This window comes from Dasypus novemcinctus, chromosome 21 (genome assembly GCF_030445035.2).
Source record: "Dasypus novemcinctus isolate mDasNov1 chromosome 21, mDasNov1.1.hap2, whole genome shotgun sequence".
NCBI classification, from domain to species: domain Eukaryota; kingdom Metazoa; phylum Chordata; class Mammalia; order Cingulata; family Dasypodidae; genus Dasypus; species Dasypus novemcinctus.
The window spans coordinates 22,600,998-22,615,111 of record NC_080693.1 but is presented as its reverse complement, the minus strand read 5'-3'; the positions used below and the strand labels follow the sequence as shown (position 1 = coordinate 22,615,111).

The following is a 14,114-nucleotide window of genomic DNA, read 5'->3' as shown; positions in this document are numbered from 1 at the left end:
CTTTCAAGTTTGATATACAGTATTATTATTATTTCCTAAAAGCTATGTGATGATAGTATATTTCCCAAAATGAAAACAGCTTTATGGAGGTATAACTGACATGGTAAACTGAACATATTTAAAGTACACAGTTTGATGTTTTGACATATGTATATACCTGTGAAGCCTTCACCACAGTCAAGATAATGAATACATCATCCCCAAAACTTGCCTCCTGCTACTTTGCAGTCTACTGTCCCTCCCTGTGTTCTCTCAGCCTCCCTTCTCCCTGTGCCCAGGCAACTGCTGCTCTGCTTTCCTTCGCTGTAGATTCATTTGCATTTTATAGAACTTTATAGAAATGGAATCATACAAATGTGCTTTTCTTTTTTGGTCTGGCTGCTTTCACTCAGCATAATTATTTTGAGATTCATCCATGTTGCTGTGTGTATTAATAGTTTTATTGCTTTTTAGTGTAGTATTCCATTTGTATGGAATGGATATGCCACAATTTGTTTTATCCAGTCACACGTTGAGGTATATTGGGTTGTTTTCAGTTTTTGGCTATTACAAGTCAACGTGCTATGAACATTTGTCTTCAAGTCTTTGTGTGGATATATGCTTTCATTTTTCTTGGGTAAATACATAGAAATGAAATGGCTAGATAATGTAGATTATTTTTATCTTTTGAAGAAATTGCCAGACTTTTTCAAAGTTGTTGTACCATTTTATATTACCACTCCCAGGTATGAGGGGTCCAGTTCTTCCACCTCTTTGCCAACACTTGCATTTTAGCCATTGTAATAGATGTGTAGTGGTATCTTATGTTTTAATTGCATTTTCCTAATGACTAATCATGGTGAGCATCTTTTCATGTACCTATTTGTTATCTATATATCTTTGGTGAAATGTTTGTTTACATCTTCCCATCTTGAAAAAAAATGGGTTGTTTTCTTTTTATTGAATTTGTGTATTTCTTTGTATATTCTGGATACAATTTTTTTAATCAGGGATATATTTTGCAAATATTTTCTTTGATTCTGTGACTTTTCTTTTCATTCCATTAACAGTATTTTTCCAAAGAGCAGAAAGTTTAAATTTTGGTTAAACCCAATTTGGTCAATTTTAATTTTTATGATAAGGTTCATGCTTTTGGTGTCCTACGTGAGATATCTTTGCCTAACCCAAGGTTGCAAAGATTTTCTCTTAATGTTTACTTCTAGAAGTTTTTTGATAATGGTTCTATTTCCTCTGTGATCAAAACTAGAATTTTATTTAGGAGAAGAATATTTTGAAAATTTTTCTTTTTTTCTTTTAAAAATTTCTTATTAACTTTAGAATATAATCTGAGACTGTGGCCTATGCAATTTATACAATGAGAGATTGAGGCTGATCAAGGTTGGGTTTGCATTTTTGTTCTGCCTCGCCACTTTGAATGGCCAACCTTGGCATATCATACATACCCCACCAAACCTTTCTAGTCTTATTCTTCGTGCCTCCTGTCATAAGTTTTCTCTATCTCTTTCTCTGGCACCCTCCCACATCCCATATCCAATTCATTAGAAACTCCTGCTACCTTCACAGCACATCCAGAATCCAACCCACTTCTCATCACCTCTCAATATTATTTCTCTGGTCTAAGGCACTGTCTTTTTTTTTTTTTTTTTGAGGTACCGGGGCCAGGAATTAAACCTGGGACCTCGTATGTAGGAAACCAGTGCTCAACCGCTGAGCCACATCGGCTCCTCTGAGGTGTCTTTTTCATTTGTTTGTTTGTTGTTTTTTTGTTTTTAGGAGGTACCAGTAACTGAACCTGGGACCTCCTGTGTGGGAGGTGGGTGCTTAACTGCTTGAGCTGTACATGCTCCCCACTGCCAGTTTCTATCTTTCATTTTGCATTAGGCTCTTAATTAGTTTTCCAGTTTCTGCCTTTGCCTCCTTACAATCTGTCCTCAACACAGCAGCCAGAGTGATTCTTTTAAAATATGTATTAATGTCACAACTCTGCTCAGAACCCTCCAGAGCTTCCCCATCTTACGCCAAGTAAGAGCAGAAGTCCTTAGATGGCCCCTCCACCCTCCTGCCAGACTCTACATGTTCTAGTCCCTATTTCATCACTTATGTCATAACTCTCTATCTTGCTCACTTTCCTCCAGCCTCACCGGCCTCCTCCTTGCCCTGGTGATATGCCAGCCTATCCCTGCCTCAGGGCCTTTGCATTTTCTAGATTTCCTTCTGTCCTGCAAATACTCTGCCCTTGGTTCACTCACTTGACTCATCCTTTTACTTTCTTTAGGTCTCTGCCCAAATGTTTTTGTATTCGAGAGGCTTTTCCTGACTACTCAATAAAGTAGTAACTGCCTCCCCGCTACTTTTTTGTTTTCCATTAACACTAATCATCTGACACATTGCATAGTTTTTTATTCGTTTATCATCTTCCTGCCCTTATAGAATATAAGCTCCCAGAGGGTGGATACTGTTTAGTTTACTGTTATACCCACAGAACTTAGTTCATGTTAAGTGCTTGTCACATAGTACATGCTCAATAACTATTTGTGGAGTGGATAAATGAATGTCTGTCTGGAGGGCAGCTTCAGGGAGTGTTTTCCTTAGTAATTTGATACAATCTGGAGATATGTCATAGAAACATGTTTAGCAAAAGATATTTGTGTGTAAGCTGGGTTGTGATGGAGGAACAAAATATTGAACGCTCTGAAAATCTAGGTGAGAACTGTATTTGAGAGTAAATAATTTTGCCAATTTAAAAGAAATGACAGTCTAATTGATAAATTTATTGTAGTTTTTATTTATTCAACATTGAAAAAATAAACATCATAAAGCAAGTGACCAAAAATACCACATTTTGTGCATTTCTTCAGCCACTTGACAGCGTCAGGCAGGTTTGTTTACTCTGCATTGACTTTTGTGTGAATCTCCCGGCTCTTCACTCGCAGTTTGTTGACCTGAGATTCAGCAATGTCAGCCCGTTCCTCAGCCTCCTCCAGCTCATGTTGGAGCTTGCGGAATTTAGCAAGATTAGCATTGGATTGTTCTTCCTAAGAATAGAGATAAAATCATGAGAATAAGAATTCATGGTTCTCAGTGCACATGTCTCCCGGATTATTTCTTCAAATCATATTGTTTCCATCTTATGGTCCATTTGCTATATCTGACCAGTTCTGAACAGAGTTTTTAGCTTCAATTACATTTTTTGCTTTAAAGAATTAAAGGGAAGTGGATTTGGCTCAACTGAAAGAACGTCTGCCTACCACATAGGAGGTTCAGGGTTCAAACCCAGGGCCTCCTGGCCTATGTGGTGAGCTGGTCCATGCACAGTGCTGATGTGCTCAAGGAGTGCCGTGCCATGCAGGGGTGTCCCCTGCATCAGGGAGCCCCACATGCAAGGAGTGCACCCCTCAGGGAGAGCCACCCCATGCCAAAAAAGCACAGCCTGCCCAGGAGTGGCACCGCAAACAGAGAGCTGATGCAGCAAGATGATGCAATAAAAAGAGACACCGATTCCTGGTGCTGCTGACAAGAATGCAAGAGGTCAAAAGAAGAACACACAGTGAATGGACACAGAGAGCAGACAACTGGGGGTGGTGGTAATGGGGAGAAAAACAAATAAATAAATCTTTAAAAAAAAAAGCATTAAAGAAGAAACAGTTTTGAAATGGAGGGGACACCCTTATGTGAAACCAATACCTTCGTAAAATCTTCATGGTGAATGGACTAGGTGGGAAGGAGGAAGTGACTCATGGGCCCTTATACAGTTTAGTAAGTAGATGTAAGGTCAAATTATAACTCTGGGAAATCCCATTTACATGTGAAGCAAGTGCTCAACCACTGAGCTACACCCACTCCCCTTGCTGTATATTTTGACTCTTGTGTATAGAATAAGAAAAAAAGCTGGCTAAGAAGAAAGTCTTTTTCTGTTGCTCTAATTTATTAGCATTTCTTTTCCTTCCTTCCTACCTATTACTACCCACCCCACTGTGTCTGAAAGAATAAAGGGACAACCAGGAAAACTGTAGCTGGAGAATCTTTCAGCCTGTCCTTCCAGTAGCTACAGCAAAGGCAGAGAGAGGAGCCCCCATTGGTGACACTGGTAGTGGACAAATGAGTGAGTTGGGGTAAAAGATTTCTGTTGAGATTCTGAGAACACTTTGATTTTGTGCATTTCTAGAGGGGGAGGAATATTGAACACGGTGTTAATTAGAGGTTCTGTTGTATTCTTTGCAGCTGTCAAGTAAGGTGGGTTATTTGGAACGTTCTTCTTTTTTCCCCATACTATTTGCTTAATAATGAAAATATCTCCTCTTAAAGTCTTAGTTCTGTATTAGGATTTGAGGGTAAGTTCATATCTGTAAAAGCATCCCTCTTAAAAGATGAGTGGTTATTTTCTCCTTCGTCTCTTCCTCATTAACACGGTCTTTTAATACCTTTTTTTTTTTTAATTATTATCCCCAAAGAAGTTTGTTTTTTTCCACAAGGGCTTAAAAATACTTACAGCCTCCTCAGCTTGTCTCTTGTATGATTTCACCTTTGCCTGCAATTTATCTACCAGGTCCTGTAGCCTGAGAACATTCTTACGGTCTTCCTCAGTCTGAAAGTTTGAAAAAAATTATCATTATTCAATCCAAGGAAATAAGCCTATTACAGGTGATGAAATGTGATTTTGTTATGATGGCAGGTGGGCCTGGGGAAACATGATCAGCTCCGAGGCCTCTCTCATGGTATTAACAGTAGCTGCTCTTGTTAAATGTCTTCTCTGTACTAGGCACTGTATTAAGAGATTACACATATCTTCTCTGTCCTTTCTTCCCTACCCTAGAAAGTAGAGGCTATATTTACATTGTTCCAGGTGAGGAAACTCAGGTTTAGAGCACTGAGTAACTTGCAAAGCAAGAAGAGCCAAATTAGGACCAATACCTGGTTTATTTGCTTTTAAAACCCATTTCTTTCCTCTCATGCAATTTTCCAAAGGCCTCCCTAATCTTGCTAGCTTAGTATAGGTCTGTGATAAGCAACTTTGTCATTTGCCCCTGATGTGTATCAAGTTAAAGTGTTTCTATTTGTGGGTGTCATATGAATCATTTTCAGTTTTATTTCTGGGCAGGAAGTTGGGTGTTAGAGAAAGCTATTCTCCGTACCTGGTAGGTGAGTTCCTTTACTCTTCTCTCATGTTTCCGTAAACCTTTAACAGCTTCAGCATTACGTTTCTGTTCACTTTCAACCTCTCCTTCAAGCTCACGTACCTGTGACCAAAATGGTACTTTTATGGTCAGTCTTGGAGATACTGACTAGTTGTCCTCAGCCCCAGGACATGGATGGGAACCAACATGTTGGAGGAGAGAGGGGTAGAGGGAGTACCCTCCCCAGATTCAAAGAGATTGAGACACCCACCCTGGCCTCCAGTTTCTGGATCTGCTTCTTCCCGCCCTTCAGGGCCAGCTGCTCAGCCTCATCCAGACGGTGCTGCAGGTCCTTCACTGTCTGCTCCAGGTTCTTCTTCATCCTCTCCAGGTGGGCACTGGTGTCCTGCTCCTTCTTCAGCTCCTCAGCCATCATGGCTGCCTAATTAGAAATAAATCAGGAAATAATGAAACTCTGTGATGACAGGTAGCACATGTATATCGGTAAGACAAATTCTCATCTTGCTCACATCAGTGATGGCCTTCTTGGCCTTCTCTTCTGCGTTGCGTGATTCTTGAATTGCTTCTTCCACTTCACTCTGGAGTTGTGAAACATCATTTTCCAGTTTCTTCTTAGTGTTGATCAGGCTGGTGTTCTGTTGAAAACAGGCAGTAGAAATTTACAAGAAATCAGTTTGGTCTTTTGGGATTCTGTAAATGTCTTCTTTGTTATCTCTTGCAAGTGACCTGATGGCAACATTTCACTAAACTTTAAATACTCGTACATTGCAAAATATTAGTCATTTATAAGGTTAGAATGCTTGAACACTGCCCCCCCCCCCATTGCCCCAATTTACACATAAGTTCTCCTGAGGCTTAAAAACACTTGTGTTTGTGGAAATTAATCAGTTGCTCTTTTAATTATACGTCACCCAGACATCACTAATATTCCGTCCTTAAAAGGTTGGAAAAGTAGAAAATAATTGATTTGTGTTGTGAGTGCCTGGTGCTAGGAGTTTCCCAATTGGAAAGAATCTGATCTCTGTGGATTTTCATGGTTTGCTTTCTTGGGAATAGGAATTTGTCTTATGAAAACATTTTCTTGAAATTTCAATCCAGTGGTTCTTAAAGGGAAGCATATGGCCTCAGTGGACATTTGGAAACCTTTGGGAGTGGTTATTTTTGGTTGTCATGGGGTGCTACAGGCCTGCAAGTCACAGGAACAGTCACACATCGAGCACTGGCCTGTTGAAAATGTTAACATGCCCCTGATGAGAAATATTGCTTGAGACGTTTTCATATTTTGGAGTCAACAGGTATTTTTACACAGGCTTATTCAACATATAATTTTCAAAATTATCTAAAGAGCCAAACTTTTATTTTTAAATAAAAAACTGTAATACTCTCTTTTTTCTGTTATAAAATATGAAAAAAAGACAAATAGGCACACACAAAATCACCTATAATTCCATCATCCAAAGTAACAGCAACTGCTATTTTAGAGCATAGTTCAATCCTTTTTTTATACACATATTTACAAAAATGGTGTTCTTCTCTATCATAATTCTGATTTTCTCACTTAACAGTACCCCAGCATTTGTTTGAGGTGAGAACCTCACCTGGGTGTGGAGGAGCTGGACACGCTCACTGGCATCCAGGAGCTCCTGTTCTGCGATCTTCCTGCTCCTCTCAGTCTGCTCCAAAGTGGCCCGCAGCTCCTCCACCTCGGCCTGCAGCAGGTTGGCTCTGCGCTCCACGATTGCCAGCTGCTCTTTCAGGTCTTCCTGCCCCCGGAGAGCATCATCCAGGTGTAGCTGAGTTTCCTGTTAAGTGAGAAAAATGGTGTAGACATTGTGAAGATGGTGTAACTGGTGCCAGGACCAGGTAATGACATGTCTGTCATTTGAATGAGTATGGTGGTGTCACCAGTTTAGAGTGTAAGAATTATCAGGAGATATGGATTCCTGCTTTCCTTCTGCCATTAACTAGTTATTTGTTTGGGTGTGTGTCACTGAAGTCTATCATTTACAGGCATTTTCCATGTGGTCTACCAAGCACTTGACATTTGTTATCTCATTTGATCCTCACAGGAGTCCTATGAATTGGGTAATTTCATTCTTATTTCATAGAAGAAGAAACGAGTTCTGAGAGGTTAAATAACTTGCCTAATATCAAATAGCTAATAAATAAGAAAACTAGGACTCAGCCTTAGGCCTATCTGATGCCAAAGTCTTTGCACTTTCTTTACTATCATATTGTAATCTCCAGGTTTCTGTTTTTCTTATCTACAAAATGAAGGGGGATTTAATAAGGTTTTTTTTTTAATATTAGGTTCTATGTATATTTAATTTAGCTACCTCTGTAATATCAGCTGTATGATTTGTTAAGAGAAGAATGAATGGGTGGAGCTGGTGTAGCTCAGTGCTTGAGCATGTGCTTCACATGTACAAGGTCCTGGGTTCATCCCATGGCCCACTGGGTAGAACGTGGGAGAGTGAGGGCTATGATGTGGACCACTGACCATGAGGTGCAACAGTGCTCAGAGATGTATTCACCAAATGCAATGAATGTCTCATGATGATGGAGGAGAATGTTGTTATGGGGGGAGGAGTAGGGTGAGGGGCGTGGAGGGTATATGGGGACCTCATTTTTTAAATGTAATATTAAAAAAATAAAGACAAAAAATATTACTAGAACAGAATTAGGGGAGGGAAAAAAATAAATAGTTTCACCACACACACACACACACAAAAAAGTCCTGGGTTCAATCCCCAGTACCTTGTAAAAAAAAATTTTATATATATATAAGAGAATGAATAGTTTAACAAGAAGGTATTTTGGGGAATGGAAGAGAGGTGACTTTCCTGATTTGCATGAGGGACTAATGTGATCCATTTACCTTCAGGATCCCTTGGGTGTTCCTGTAGTTCCTCAAGCTCTCTGCAGCCACGCGGTTGGCATGGTTCAGTTGGATTTCCATTTCATTCAGATCTCCTTCCATCTTCTTCTTGACTCTTAGGGCATCGTTTCTGCTTCTTATCTCAGCATCCAGTGTGCTCTGCATAGTTTCCATGACTCTAATGTGGTTTCTCTTCATTTGATCAACTTCCTCATCTTTTTCAGCAATTTTTCTATCGACTTCCGACTTCACTTGGTTCAGCTCAAGCTGGATTCGCAGGATCTTTCCTTCTTCATGTTCAAGAGATGCCTTAAGACAACAATAATCAATTAATAATAGAAAATAACTTGAGTATTTGGGATATTCCCTGTGAGCCAAATTCTTATTAATGTCAGTTTGCCCAATTTTACAAAGTAGATACATTAGTTCCAGGAACCTGCTAGGTAAATCAGTCTTTGTTTATTAAGTTAAGGATTATGTAGGGTGGCTCTTTAATAAAGGTGCTTTGCAAAGTATAATATGTGCTGTACAAATATTACTCATGGTAGTAGTAACAAAAATTATATGGTTAATATTTATGTGTCATAAATGTGAACTCAATCTGTTTTATAAATTAAAATGTCTGTGTGATATACTAATTCCTGATGAATTCCTAGTAAACTGTCAGGTTTAAAACATGTATTTTTTTCTGATTACATAATACATGTTCTTTGTAGAATGCTGGGGCTATACATAAAAACAAAGGGGAAAGCTTCCTATTATGCCACCACTCAGTGACAGCCACTTTAATGTGGTGCATTGTTTCCTAGTATTTTTTTCTTATTTCTTTATATTTTTATACAATAAAAATATAAATGCAAATTTGTATCTTGCTTTGAAAAATTGCTTTATATTGTAAACAGTTCCAGTGAATAATGGGGAAATGTATTTAATCCTTTGTAAAGTTCCGTCATATGGATGTTCCATAATTACTTAATTTTGTTTTTGGATTGGTTATCTCTCTGCTTAAGCTTTGCCTCCATTTAAGGTTATTTTCTTGATATGGTTTCTTAGAAATAGAAGTGATAGATTAGAGTATTTCTATTTTTTTTAAAGGATTTTGATAATTATTGCCAAATTGTCCTTCATAAAGGCTATAATGGTTTACGTTTTCACCAGCTCCATAATAATGTATCCATTTGATGGTACTCTTGCTATCTTTGAGTGTTTTCACTGGTGTTTGTCTTACATGTTATTCCACAACATAATAATCTATACCTCTGCTTCCTCTAAGGCAGCCTGAATATCACATTTCTCTTGTTCCACTTGCTTCTTTACTTTCTCCAATTCATGAATTTGTTTCCCTCCCTCAGCAATCTGCTCAGTGAGGTCAGAAATCTCCTCTGTTAGTGAACAGACAAGGGAGAAGTGGTCAGAGAGATGGCAGAAAGGAAAGATTCTGCGAGGTGGATGGGTTAGAGAAGTTCAAGAGGACTCACGCTGCAAGTTCTTGTTTTCTCTCCTTAGTGTTTCAAGTTGGTCCAGGGATTCCTCGTAAGCATTCTTCACCTTGAACAGCTCAGTGCTGAGAGAACGGCACTCTTTCTGGGAGGCCTCAAGTTCAGCCTGAGTTTCTTCATACTTCTGTTTCCATTCTGATAGCACCTGAAAAAAAAAACACACACGATGAATCATCAGCCTGTGTAAAGAGAAAGGGAGCCCGAGTAAAATATTCAAAATTTAAAACAGTCTGGGCCACCTTATCAAAATTCCTTTGCTTCTTATCAAGAGCTGCGCAGGCAGCATTTGTTCTTTCCACATCGAGCATGAGGTCCTCAACCTCATTCTGGAGCCTCTGCTTCGTCTTTTCAAGGGAAGCACATTTGGCATTCACAGCTTCTACATGTTCCTCAGCTTCCTGCAGACGCTGGGCCAGCTTCTTCCTGTAAAGTTAGCCAGGCAGTCAAGGAGAGTGGCCAAGAGCAGAAGCAAAGTGATAGCCTCCTTTTCACAATCCTGTTTCTATAATGGCATGTAGCATGTTTTCAAAACTGTGGCTGCTAGAGCTGCTTTCTCGATTGATAAACTGTACGGAAAAGTCCAAAGGGTCAACAACTGGATTCAGGCCTTTATGCTGTGGAATTCTTAGAGGCACTGTTGCTGCTGCCATTATTTGTTAAATCAGGATTTTTGGTACCTCTGATGGAGTATGGTGTTGTGGAGGGTGAGTAGCCAATTGATTTATATATCCCATCCCATTCCAATAGATTTGAGTCTATTGAGATATATATTGGAAAAATATTTACTGAACATATTATTTTGTTTTCTCAGACTTTCCATTTCATTTTATGTACTTCCCTCTTGAAAACAGCCAGTTTCTTCTAAGCATATAAAGTTGGGCGCTTTAACCAGAAAAAGAAATGAATGTATGAATCAGAATAGTTCATGCATGCTAAGCAAAGGCAGAGCTGTTTTTTTCTTCTAAATTATCTACTTTTTTGTTTCATTACAAATTCATTCCAAGAGAAGTTTTTAGCCCTGATGCCTGAGAAGAGCCACTTGAAGGACCTTTTGTCTGAACACAGACTAAGAAATTATTTTGTTTAGACCAACCCTGGCTATTATGCCTGGTTTCATGGCCTCCGACATGAGTTTTAAGGAGAGGTATGTTTACTGCTCTGCTGAAGAAGCTGGACTCTGGAATAAGAATGTCTAGTTCTAATCCCAGCTGTAACATTCGTTAGCCATGTAACATTGGGTTAGTTATTTAACTTTTTGCAGGCTCAATTTCCTCATCTGTAAAATGGGATAAGAATAATAATACCAATATAATGTTGTTATGAATACTGAATGAGCTAAATATACGTAATGCTTGACACAAAGTATGTACTCAGTAAGTGCTAGTTTCTATTATGATGATGATGGTACTGCTGCTGCTACTGGTATCAGTCTCAACATCCCAGATGCTGAGTTTGGCAACTGAGAGACCTTACAGGTGCCCAGCACATACTTGGCCTCCTCCAGCTCCTCTGTGCGCTGGATGGCGTCCGTCTCGTATTTGGTCCTCCACTGAGCAACCTCGCTGTTGGCCTTGGACATTGCCCTCTGCAGCTCAGCTTTGCCTTCCTGCTCCTCTTCGTACTGTTCCCGCAGCAGGTCGCAGTCGTGGCGGGAGGACTGCAGGGCGTGGGCCAGGGCATTCTTGGCCTATGGAAGCACAGTTCACTGATTTTAAATTCATTGATTTAATTTACACACTCTAAGTAGAACCTATCTGGACACCTTCAGAGTTGATCAGCCAAGAAGATCTTTGGTCAAACTCACTTTTGTTTCTTCATCTAGCTGACGTTTCAGCTCCTCGATCTGCTGAGTAGATGCTTGTTTGCTCCTTGAAAGCTGAGAGACTAAAGCATCCTTCTCATCTAAGTGACGGGAAAATTCTCCTAAGAATAGAAGTAAAGCCAGAAGTTAATGGCATAAAGAACTAAGTCTTAAACTTAGCTATGTTAAATATATGCCTTATTTGCTTCTGAACATTGTTATAAAACGGATTAGAACTGGAGATTAAAAAGCAGAATTGCCATAGGAGTGTATTAAGGATTAGTGTGCTCATTCTTTTTTTTTTCATTAAAAAATTTGTATTGCAATATTCCAACATAAACGTGCATAAACAATAAGTGTATGGTAAAAATTGTGAACTTAACACAACAAGCATGCATAGCACACAGGGCTCCCATATATCACCCCACTACCGACACCTTGAATTGTTGTAGAACATTTGTTACAAATGATGAAAGAGCATCATCAAAATATTATTACTTATATAGTTCATATCTTACATTTGAAGTATTTCCCCCCCAATCCACTCCATTATTAATACTCTGTATTAGTATTATATCTGTTACAGTTCATGAGAGAACTCATAATTGATTTGTTAACCACAGTCCATCATCTGCCATAAGATTCACTTTGTTATACAGTCTCATGACTTGTATAATCCATTCAAAGTGTACACTCAGTGACTTTCATTTTCATCACAGAATTGTGCTGTTATAAGGATTGTGCTTAAAAAAAAAATAAGATTGTAGTTAATAGACCAATATAAGAATGTTCTCCTATTACAAAGTGCTAAGAAGATGATGATATATGGAAAAACTGCAACTAATGTAACTTATGGATAATAGTTAACGGTAATATTGTAATATTTTTGTAGCAATTACAAAGATACTATATCAATTCTAAGGGTCAAAAATAGGGGGTATGGGATTTTCCTTTTGGATTAAAATTGACTGAGGTGATGATAGTCTGCTTATTCTTATTTTTCTTTCTTTCTGACATGCTCAGCAAATTCCACTAGTTTATTTGTCCCCTCTAGGTTGGAACTATTGCTCTTTGTTCAAAATCCTTGGAATCACCTTTTCCTAGCATATATAGGTCTGGGACCTGGAAAAGATGTCTTTACCTGCTTCTGTCTGTAAGCGTGCTCTCTGAGTTGTCAGGTCATTGATCACCCGCAGTTGATCTTCCTCCTTAGTTTTAAGTTCATTCACTTGATCCTCTAGCGTACGGCACATTTTTTCAAGGTTTCCCTATGGCACACATGGCAATGAAAGATGAGAAACAATGCAGAATGAAAAGCTAAAACTTGATTCTTAAAATAATTTTAGAATGAGTAAATCCATCAAATTTGGGTAGAAAGTCGTGACATCAATTCAGTGAATCATGCCAGAATTCAAGCGTGATGTGTGCCTAATGTCCCTAAAGTGATTGGAGATCATTCATTTATTCCGACACTTGTTTAAAGTGGATTTTGAAATCATTTTGATGGGTTATAACCAACATTTAAAAATATGAAATATAATAATATACTAGAATAGAAAATACTAGGGTACTGCTATAAATTGCCTACAAACAATGTTTAATGGCAGTGAACAGTGGGTGTTCTTATAGATTATTATTACCCTGATTCAGAGGCAGTGTTGGGTACCTTGGCTTTGGAGATAGCTTCTGTATTACTGCTGAGGTCATCGATCTCCATCTTCAGTTCACTCTTCTCCTTCTCCAGTTTCTGTTTCACCCTTTGCAGGTTGTCAATTTGCTCTCCCAGCTCAGCCACACTGTCTGCATGCTTCTTCCGAAGAGCGGCTGCCGTGGCTTCATGCTGCAGCGTGACCTCTTCCAGGTCCCGGCGCATTTTCTGGAACTCGGCCTCCCGCTTCTTGTTCATCTCAATCTGGGCTGAAGTCACCCCACCGGCTTCTTCCAGCCGCTCGCTGATCTCCTCCAGTTCCCGGGAGAGGTCGGAGCGCTGCTTCTCTGCTTTGGCCCGGGAGGCCCGTTCTGCCTCGATTTCCTCCTCCAGTTCCTCAATGCGGGCCTGGGAGTGATAAGTCAGTATTAATGTGAAATCAGGGAAATTTCTGTGTTTTTTTGGTGTGTGGAAAAGACGGAGGTAAGATGATTCACCTGCAACTCTTTGATCTTCTTCTGTAGTTGAATTTCTATTGCTTGTTCATCTTCAATTTTGCTTACCAGATTGCTGATTTCAAAATCTTTCCTTTAGACAAAAGAGTTAGACATATTAATACCCATGTGAATTGAAAGATACCACATAACTTTTTTCTGGAGCTCCTACTTTTTAAGTTTTTCATCAAGTTGCTGTTTGTCATTTTCTACATCCATCGTGGATTCTTGGGCCAATTTTAGGTCACCCTCCAGTTTCCGCTTTGCTCTTTCTAGATCCATTCGAAGCTTCTTTTCTTGTTCCAGAGACCCTTCCAGCTAATAAGAAAGTACAATATGTTAAAAATTGAAAGTGTTTTAAAAATGTTTCAAAAGAATATTTAAAATACACTTACATCATCCACTTGCTGTTCCAGCTTGGTCTTAGCTTTGGTCAGGCTGCTCACTTTGTCCTCTTCTGCCTGCAGGTCATCCAGGGTCTGCTGGTGGGCCTCTTGGAGGGCTTTCTTCTCCTTGGTCAGCTTTGCGATGGTTTCATCCAGGCCTGCCATCTCTTCTGTGAGGTTTTTCACCTAGGAAGGTTAAGAAAGAGGTGATCGCTGCTCTAACACAGCTGAGTTGAGTGGGGGAACTTCCATACAGTACAGCAGAATAGGATC

General features: G+C 39.3%; 1 protein-coding gene across 1 annotated transcript in view; it reads right to left on the bottom strand.

Annotated features, from left to right (window-relative positions):
* Positions 1–2,865: 2,865 nt before the first annotated feature.
* LOC101413696 (myosin-8) overlaps positions 2,866–14,114 on the bottom strand; it is a 31,126-nt gene continuing 19,877 nt past the window's right edge. The window contains exons 23-39 of the mRNA XM_004483142.4: positions 13,851–14,027; positions 13,628–13,773; positions 13,459–13,549; positions 12,980–13,369; positions 12,455–12,581; positions 11,317–11,435; positions 11,003–11,199; positions 9,752–9,935; positions 9,492–9,657; positions 9,271–9,395; positions 8,014–8,322; positions 6,734–6,937; positions 5,645–5,770; positions 5,386–5,556; positions 5,133–5,237; positions 4,490–4,585; positions 2,866–3,035 (exon numbers count right to left, since the gene is read on the bottom strand). Coding sequence (XP_004483199.4) covers positions 2,886–3,035; positions 4,490–4,585; positions 5,133–5,237; positions 5,386–5,556; positions 5,645–5,770; positions 6,734–6,937; positions 8,014–8,322; positions 9,271–9,395; positions 9,492–9,657; positions 9,752–9,935; positions 11,003–11,199; positions 11,317–11,435; positions 12,455–12,581; positions 12,980–13,369; positions 13,459–13,549; positions 13,628–13,773; positions 13,851–14,027 — 2,883 coding nt within the window. The 3' untranslated portion in view covers positions 2,866–2,885. The remainder of the gene's footprint in view (positions 3,036–4,489; positions 4,586–5,132; positions 5,238–5,385; positions 5,557–5,644; positions 5,771–6,733; positions 6,938–8,013; positions 8,323–9,270; positions 9,396–9,491; positions 9,658–9,751; positions 9,936–11,002; positions 11,200–11,316; positions 11,436–12,454; positions 12,582–12,979; positions 13,370–13,458; positions 13,550–13,627; positions 13,774–13,850; positions 14,028–14,114) is intronic.